This window comes from Lathyrus oleraceus, chromosome 7, assembly GCF_024323335.1.
Source record: "Lathyrus oleraceus cultivar Zhongwan6 chromosome 7, CAAS_Psat_ZW6_1.0, whole genome shotgun sequence".
Taxonomy (NCBI): domain Eukaryota; kingdom Viridiplantae; phylum Streptophyta; class Magnoliopsida; order Fabales; family Fabaceae; genus Lathyrus; species Lathyrus oleraceus.
Window position 1 is genome coordinate 192,393,625 of NC_066585.1, and position 8,894 is coordinate 192,402,518.

General features: G+C 33.0%; 1 protein-coding gene and 1 long non-coding RNA gene across 4 annotated transcripts; one reads left to right on the forward strand and one right to left on the reverse strand.

Moving 5' to 3' along the window:
• Window positions 1-1,071: 1,071 nt before the first annotated feature.
• On the forward strand, window positions 1,072-2,160 carry LOC127107880 (uncharacterized). 2 transcript variants are annotated; one of them, XR_007795859.1, is made up of 3 exons: window positions 1,072-1,303; window positions 1,482-1,676; window positions 1,854-2,160. It is a non-coding gene; the product is annotated as an uncharacterized LOC127107880 (long non-coding RNA). The 2 variants fall into 2 exon arrangements; XR_007795860.1 differs by lacking the exon at window positions 1,854-2,160 and having other exon boundaries at window positions 1,482-1,678.
• A 410-nt stretch (window positions 2,161-2,570) lies between these two features.
• On the reverse strand, window positions 2,571-8,340 carry LOC127107878 (mitochondrial inner membrane protein OXA1). Of its 2 annotated transcripts, XM_051045219.1 has the most exons (10): window positions 8,174-8,340; window positions 7,615-8,086; window positions 7,159-7,249; window positions 6,776-6,823; window positions 4,854-4,912; window positions 4,363-4,438; window positions 4,126-4,257; window positions 3,898-4,005; window positions 3,158-3,212; window positions 2,571-3,061 (listed from the first exon to the last, which is right to left on the reverse strand). In XM_051045219.1, exons 2-10 carry the CDS (start codon window positions 8,067-8,069, stop codon window positions 2,802-2,804), a joined length of 1,284 nt encoding a protein of 427 aa, XP_050901176.1. In that variant the 5' UTR covers window positions 8,070-8,086; window positions 8,174-8,340; the 3' UTR covers window positions 2,571-2,801. The 2 variants fall into 2 exon arrangements, with proteins under 2 accessions (XP_050901176.1, XP_050901177.1); XM_051045220.1 differs by lacking the exon at window positions 8,174-8,340 and having other exon boundaries at window positions 7,615-8,167.
• Between the last annotated feature and the right edge of the window lie 554 nt (window positions 8,341-8,894).

An 8,894-nucleotide genomic window follows, 5' to 3' on the forward strand; every position in this document is an offset into this window, starting at 1 on the left:
TGTGACAAAGATCCATCTAAGATGATCCAACTATTGTAGGCTCGACATTAGAGAAGGTGATTAAAATTATAACTACTACCATCAGACTCAGAAACAAGGGGTAAAAGAAACATTGAAATGATGAGTAACAGTAAGGCAGCTAAACCAAACAACATACATATTGAATTGCGAAAAATTCTTAAAGATAAAGTCATTGAGTGCAAACATAAGGCATAGAGATATACGGTTTTTCAATTACAATATGTTTGCACCGAGGTTCAACACTAAACCCCTATCTTTTTACTTTAATTTTGGATGTACTCATGAAACACGTCCAAGAGTTAACAGCGAGATACATGTTTTTTGTAGATGATATAGTCCTACTTGAAGAGTCGAATTATGATTTAAATGAGATGTTGGAGACGAGCTTTAGAAACACATGGTGGATATGAAATGCATGTTCGGTAAAAGAAAAAGTGTTTCTAACCTAGATGTGAAAGTTGTAAATCATATCCTCTTTCAAGTCACACAAATTAAATATCTTGGGACCGTAATACAAAACGATGGAGAATTATAAGAGAATGTAAGCTATCGAATTCAAGTTGGGTGACTAAAAGGAAAGATAACTTTATGGATTTTATATGACACAAAAGTACCGCTCAAGCTGAAGGAAAAATTCCACCTGACTGCAGTAAGACCTTCGATGTTGTACGAGACAAAATGTTGGACAATTAAAAGTCAAAATATTGGATGAAAATAAAATAAGTGTAGCAGAGATAAGGATGTTGTATTGGATGAGTGATAAGATTAGACATGATAAACTTAGAAATGACAATATTAGATAAAACATTGGGGAAACACCTATAATAAAAAAGATGGTAGAAAATATACTTTGGTGGTTCTGATATGTAGAGAGAAGACATGTAAATTATGTGGTATTAAAGAGTAGATGAAATATAATCAAACAATTAATGTAAATGTAAAAAAATATATAAGAAAAGTTATTAAAAATACATCTTCAGATTAACTATTTAAATATAATATATTTTGAAAAAGATTAATGTAACCATCTCATACTAAATAAGACTTTATCGGTGTTGTGTGTCATGTCCTTATCTTCCTTTTCATCGTGTATCAAACTCAATCTCAATCCCATTTTCACTGAGTTCCCATATTGGCAAATCCCACACCGAGTTCCCATATTGGCAAATGACAAGGACGAAAACAAAAAATCATAGGAGTATATTGCAAAGACGAAATGCTTCCATAAAACCATGGAAAATGTTTTGTCGCAACTGCCTTTTGCAATAAATTCTTGTTGGAGGTAATTGAATAATGACTTAAATATATTTTTTTGGCTCTCTTGTTAAAACTCATTCCTTTACAAGGAGGAGATAATCTAATAGATGTAATATTTGTGAGTAATGATGGACATAATTTGTAATCTAATAGATCTGATATTATAATTCAGTTTGGTATTAACTATAAAATTTTCTGGACAGATTTAGGGAGGGAAGATTGAAAAATTATCAACCATCTTCAAATGTTTATGTTTCTAACTATCCGATTTTGGTGGCTGCAAGTCAAAATTGTAAGAAAAAAAATGATTAAATGAAATCGTTGAACTTAAGTCAACATAAATTGTGGTAATTTCTCAAGATGTTCATTACTGCAGGGTCTTGCATTAAAAAAAACAGGTCTCCTTAATCCTTCCAATTAAATTCTCTACTTTTTGTTATTTGATTTATGACCAATATAATGCACTTTGGAATTTCTTTTTCTATTTATTATATTGTTTTTCTAAATTGGAAAGGATGGTTTTAGAGTTAATTTGAAGGAATGTATAGTGATTTTACAATTGTTTTGCATGGCAGTAGAAAAGAATGTAAAGGTTGCTGAAGTTTGTCAAGATGCGATTGGAGATGAAAAGTTGATATAGAAAGTAGATCAAAAGCATAGAAATGAATCAAATTGTTACAGATATAACTATCCAACTCAAACCTAAGTTTTAAAACATGGGCATGAACCTTAAGAAGAAACGGGTAACTGTGTTTATCAAGAAAGATTTCATTTTCTTTTTCAGTTATCATTTCTTTGTAAAGAACAATAGCATGGTGTTTGTGATTTGTGGATTTGGCGTAGACTCATATGAGAATGTTCCACATGAAGGACATGTTCATAAACACTACGAGGAAGGAACAAAAATCTTGAAAAAATAAGGTGAGCACAAATTGATTAGTAAAATATAGTCTCGTATTGTTTTGGTTAGAAATAATTTGAGTGTTTATAAAGCTAATAGACACATGCAATATGTATATTAGACCTTGATTGTAAATGAATGAGTTTAAAAAATATATTTTTTATCCCAATCATCAATCTCACATCACCAATAACGAAAGGACCATAAAAATTCAAAGGGAATCAATAGTTTAAAACACTCAAATTAGAACCAAAAGTGCATAGTTATACGAGAATAAAACTACAAAAATTTAAATCATTAAAATGTTGAGCATACAAAGATAGTTGGGCTTGTATCCCATCCCAGGGGTTAAAATCCTTCACGTATTTTGCAAGTTCATACCATGAATAAGTAAATAAACACAAGAAAATGTTATTAATAAACTAAATGTAAATATTACATCTGAACAAAAAGCATTAGCTTCCGCAGCAAAATTGATCACATACTGTTTTTATTCCCTCTCCCCTATTAAATAAATGGTTAGTTTCCCCTCAATCCGAGGATAATAATACACTATGACAAAAAATCTAAGCATATTTGCTACATATGTTATATGGCACAATTAAAGAGCTAGTAAATTTAATCACTTCTTGCTTTTCTTTCTTCCTTTTACTTGTTTCTCTAAGCTTCTAAGCCTTTGACTGATAACAGCAGCAGAAGAAGATGGCTTTTTATTGGGCTGTTTTGATGAATCAACTGGAAATGAGCTTTGACCACTTGCCACTGATGCCGCTTGTTTTAGTGCTGGAAATATTGAGAAGGGAGATTTTGGAGAGCTGGTGGGTTCTGCAGGAGGCAAATCAGGAATACCTAAAGTTTTCTTTACACCAGGGACTCTAAGCACTGCAAAATGGTGAAACAAAACCAAATTTCAGCATGTTGAAAAGGTGAATAATGACAATATGAAATATCAAATGAGAATTTTGAAGTTCCCCTTACCCATTCCATATGAAAGTGAAAACAAATTTGATGTAATCCAGTAACAAAATATAGCCTGCAAAATTATACATGAACACAAGTTCAAATTACATCAAATGGCAAATAAAAGCAGCAGTAGTTAGAAGAAAATAGGCAAACATTTATTTGATTAGCCAAACACCATTGAATATCTTTACAGTACAGTTTAATCAATCATGTGTAATAAAAAAGGAGAATCAATCAATACTCTATCTTCTATATCTATAATCTATAATGCATAATAGTTCTGTTGAAAGATTCTCTTCAATTTAAGGTTAATTTCAATATTAATTTTCATGATTGTTAAGACTTCTTTTCTAAAATATAGAAAACACAGCAATTTTCTAAGTTCCTGACCGGAACTGGAATACGATGTTGTTTTGTTACAGGTCAACAGATAACATTTTCCAGGTTTCCCAACAAGTTTCTAAAATTGAATATGTTATTTTCTGATTATTATGATCAATCCTTTTGATTTAAAAAAATGAATTCATTAAGGGAGAAGATAAGTGCAGATAAGTGACACTGTCACTGTACAAACAGAATGAAACTAACTAGTTAGAACAGTACAAAGAAATAATAGAACTAGAGGCATTTATATCTAACAAAGATAAATCCACTGTTTCTTCTTAAATTTATACAATTAAAAATTTTCATATGCATATGCGTGTAGTAGCAAAGGGAAGTTGTTCCATCCGAAAAGAAGGGCTAGGAAAGTTTACCTTTGGAAAACTCATGGTGAAAGGAACGGAAAGAAGAGCAAGAACCCTTGAGAAATTTTTCATGGTGGCAGCCATAGGATTTCCTTCCATTCCTTCTTGCATATTACACTAAAATGAAAATAAAAAACGAAATGTACGACCAAACACATTCAGACAAGATTTCAAAAAGTCAAACTACAAAGATAATTGAAAAGTTGAAAGTAAAGTCTCTGGAAATGAAGTGTGCACCTCTACTACTAATAAAAATGACAATGCAGTTATAACTGGAAAAATGTATAAGGCATCTGGAGTTGTGAGATCAGTGAACCAGAAAGCTCCACCGTGTTTGAATGATGGCATTTTTTCAGCCATGTTTGTTATCTGCCATTAAAGAAAGTAAAATAGAACTGAGTGAATAGAAACAATATTAAGGCTCATCATCAGATTCTACAATTAGAGGGAACATCAAAGCAAAAGTCAGCTTACCGCAAGAAAAAAACTAATGAAGACAGGACCTTGAATAAAGAGTCCCTTCATTGGCGTAAATGGAGTCACACCATATCTAATGAAACAAAAGAACCATGAAGTTTTATTTACTACTTAAAATAAAGTTTACTTGGAGCCACAGACCAATTACATCATACTTTCTTAAATACTAACCATAACGAATCTTCATAGGACTATTGTGATCACAATTGTAAGTAGAAGAAATGTTTAAATATCTGATTGATTATTTGACTGTTTAGAAAAGCAACATTTTCATTTTAATGAAAACAGCATATTCGAATGAAGCCAATAATAATAGTGACACTGAGTATTAAAAGTTATATTTAAGTTATGGCCATCACTAGTCACCACGAAGATTACTCCGGTGATACATTGTATCACCGAATGCAGTATTTACATTAAATTTGGAGATCAATCATAGCTATTTTCATTTTGCAGTCATGCATTAAACAAACTATGGAACTGCTTACTCTTTGAATAGCTTTGACATCTCCTTCTGACCTTCAGCAACAGCCTCTGGATCCATTGTCTGAAAAATGGATTTTATTGTGAGTAGAAAAAAAAATTGTCTTTTGATATAACGTATAACATGCATGTAAGAAAAAATTCCATTGCTCCAATATGACAAAGAACTCATTTCTTATAAACTATTTAATAGACAAGTCACTTATTTTAATTGAAAAATCATTTTTAATGGAATTTGTTGAAGTTGTTAGCTTTAGATAAATAAGAGAAAGAATAAGAGCATTAAATTATTGCTAATATATAAAATATTGAACTGATACAAAAGACTAAACACCAATCCCTAACTATAAGGACACAAGACTCCTAATCCATAAATAAGAAAAACATGAAGGAAATCATGATATTAAAAAGCAATATAAAACTAATCCTAGGTGATAAACTAAGTTACTCTACGATTAGACACATATCACAGAAGATAAACTAGGTGATTAATAACTTCACCTTACAGCCAATTTTGTAAAGTTGAGTTAGGCCCAATCCAGACTCTAACATGGCATCAAAGTTTATCCAAGATCAGTTGAACCACCTCCTATCAGGTTACTTCGATCAAGCCACTCAACTCACACTCCAGATGTCCAATCCTAGACGTGAGGGGTATTTGTTAAGAGTTCCACACCTTACAACCGGGTTTTGTAAGGTTGAGTTAGACCCGACCCAACCCAAACTCTAATATGGATTTAAATCCTACCCAGGATCCGTTTGACCACCTCCTGTCATGTTTCCGCTATCGGGCCACTCAGATCATACTCCAAATGTCCAGTCCAACCCTAGGCGTGGGGGAGGGGGAAGGGGGTAGGAGTTCCATATTTGAAGAGATATAGCCTGACAACGTGTTTATAAATGGGAGGAATCTTCACCTTACAAGTCGGTTTTGTTATGCCTAACCTAAACTCTAATAATAACAAAGCTTTTCAAAGATGTTCTATCTTTTCACATATCACCGTGGCTATACACCAAATGGGCTACAAGAACTATTGAAGATTCTCAGATGTTTTTAAAGATCCTATAAAAGTACCTTCTAAAAGACATGACCATGCCATAGTGTTGAAGGAAGGGGCAGAAATTCCTAATATGCAACTTGAAAGGTACCCCGTCAATATTAAAAAAACTGAGATAGAAAACCAGTTAATAATGCGCTGAAAGTTGGTGTGATTCAACTTAGTGTAAATTTCTATTCAAGATCTATAATTACTGTAAAGGAAAAAAATGGAAGGTGGAGTTTTTGTCTTAAAAGAGAGATTGGAAAAGAGTATGGAATTCGGATATTTATAGTGATTGGTGGGTTGAGACTTGGGAGTGTTAGGATCCGTGGATTTTCATTGAAAAGAATGAACAATTTGCTGAAAATTTGAGAAAGGATATAAGTAAATAGGAGAAAAATCTCTCTTCCACGGTTAAAAATTATCTATATCCTTGTATTCTCTTACTTATACAGATAACTATATAACAAAACCTCTACTAACTGACTATTCTAACAACGGTTAACTACTCTAATAAGACATGTTTCTATACTCTATCAACACACGCCTCCTCAAAACAACTTATCCTCAAGGTTGACTCACAAAGATCAGATTCCTATCATATTTCATCTGCTCTCATGCATAAGAGAACTTAGTCACACTCACTGAAGGTAAAAAATGAGACTACTTGAGTAGAATTATTTATTTTGATCCCTACAGTTTTACCGATGACATCGATAATCAGGTTAGACGCTTAAACAGTGAACTATAAAAAAAATCCAAACTAAAATTTGAAGATTTAAGACAATAGAACTTGTGAGGCTCCTGTTGCTTAACTTACACGCATAAGCATCATATCGAATATTGCTGGTATTAAGAAATGACTTGATGAACTAGAGCATCATTACCTGTCTATCAATTTTTTCCTTTATCTCTTCTAAGCGAGGCCTCATAAGCTGCAATACACAATGAAACAGTAAGCTTAATAAGATAGATAAGGATATAAAAAAAAAGTGCATTATCAAATATACAACAAGCTTCACGACCTTCATTCAAAAGGGCAAAAATGAAGGAACAAAATGGTGAAGTGAGTGAATAATAAACCCTACAACCCATATCAGGGATATCGTATTCGAAAATGGAAGGAGAAGCAAAGGGAAAATTTCACTCCAAACATCTAATTAGTATCCTGTTGAAATAGAACAACAAAGGAGAAAGGGGCAAGTAATACTCATTGACATTACTACATTTTAGCAAGAAAGGAATATGAAAACAAAGCAGCACAACATACTGTAAGCTTAGAAGTGGCCTTGAGTTGATTTATTAAGAGTGGAACAGTTGCACTTCGAATCAAGAGAGTTGTTAGAACTATGGATGCCCACCTGATACAAAATCCATGCGCCATTAAATTTTTTAGGAGTTAGGAATTAACAACTCATTAAAGAACAATGTAGCTAGCATAGTCTCAAAAACTCTTTATTTCCATTCACCTTAAAAAGGTCATAAATAATCTAAGACCCCAACTTGTATATTCTTAAGGGAAAAGCATTAGCTTCATTACTTATTACCTATGAAGCACGAACACAGACACAACACTGATACATTGAAACCGGTAATAATTTCAAAAACTGAATAAACTGAAAGAAATCACAAGTGTTGGTGTCGTGTCGGACACTGACACACATTTTTTAAGAGGCGTTGGTGCTACTACAGAGCTTATTAGTGATGAATAGCAAGTGAAACTCACCAATTTAGCCCACTGAAGGAATGCACTGCATCTATAACGTACTGCAAGGCTTGTACCGGCAAATAAGAATCAGCAGCAGCAATAGCAACTTCACTAGCAACTGGAGCCTGAGAAGCTACAGCCTCCATGGTAGTATCAATAAGAACATCAGCTACATCAGTCATTGCAGTAATCCTATCCGAATCCTGATTCAGTGTAGACATATTTCGGCAGAAACTATATCCAGCAAATGGAGAAAAGTGTCCACGTTGAGAGGATGAGAAAAAACCCGTTGATCCATTAAGAGAGCTTCGAAAGGATCTTGATTGAATAAAACTACTGATTCCTGTTGAACAAGGTTTTTCGTCTGGCTGGTCACGATTCCCTTCACTGCCATGGATAACATAGGTGAAAGACGGGTGGAACTTCCGGTCTATGAGGTTCCCTCTTTGCAAGAGGCAACGTCTATAAGCCATTGATTTGTTTGAAAGTTCTATCGAACAACGTTACATGAAGAAATTAGAAAGGATACAGAAGAGGGGGAGGAAAATCCGAAAGAGATGAATGAAAAGAGGAAAACCTGGATGGCTTTCTCGGTGTTTCAGGCGGCTGACGAGCAACTCCGCCTGCTTTTTCCGGCGAGGCTCTGGTTTTCACGGCTAATGATGTGAGTTCAGTAGGACACCAGCATTTTAGGGTTTTAATTAATTAATTACCGTGGGTCTTTTTACACTCATTCTATTTTTTAACTCTTGTTTGTTAGTCAAGTACGTAAAAAATTATAACTTTTGAGCGTGTTTGATGTTTTGACACCAAAGGACTCTAATGGAGTTTTTGCTCCAAATACCCCAAATTTAAAAAAAAAATCCTGATATGCCCTGTTTTGAAAAAAAATTCCCAGATTGTCCCCTTTTTCTCTTGGGCCTCGTCACTTGAAGTGACGAGGGGATGCTGAACGAAATTATGCTTCAAGGGCTCGGCATATGGATTGACGAGGGATTGAACCAAAATTTATGGCCTCATGGGCTCGTCACTTGAAGTGACGAGCTGCCAAAGGAAATTCTTTTTTTTTTGTTTTTATTTTAAATAGTATATTAAATTGTAATTATAATTAATATAATTGTTTTTTAAATATTAATTCTATATTTAATTAATATAATTGATTTAATTAAAAATAATAATAATTTATTTATAAAAAAATATTTAAAATAAATAATAAATAATTTATAATAAATAGTAAATAGTAAATAATAATTATTATTATTATAATAATAATTTGTGATATTGTTATTTTTGAAATA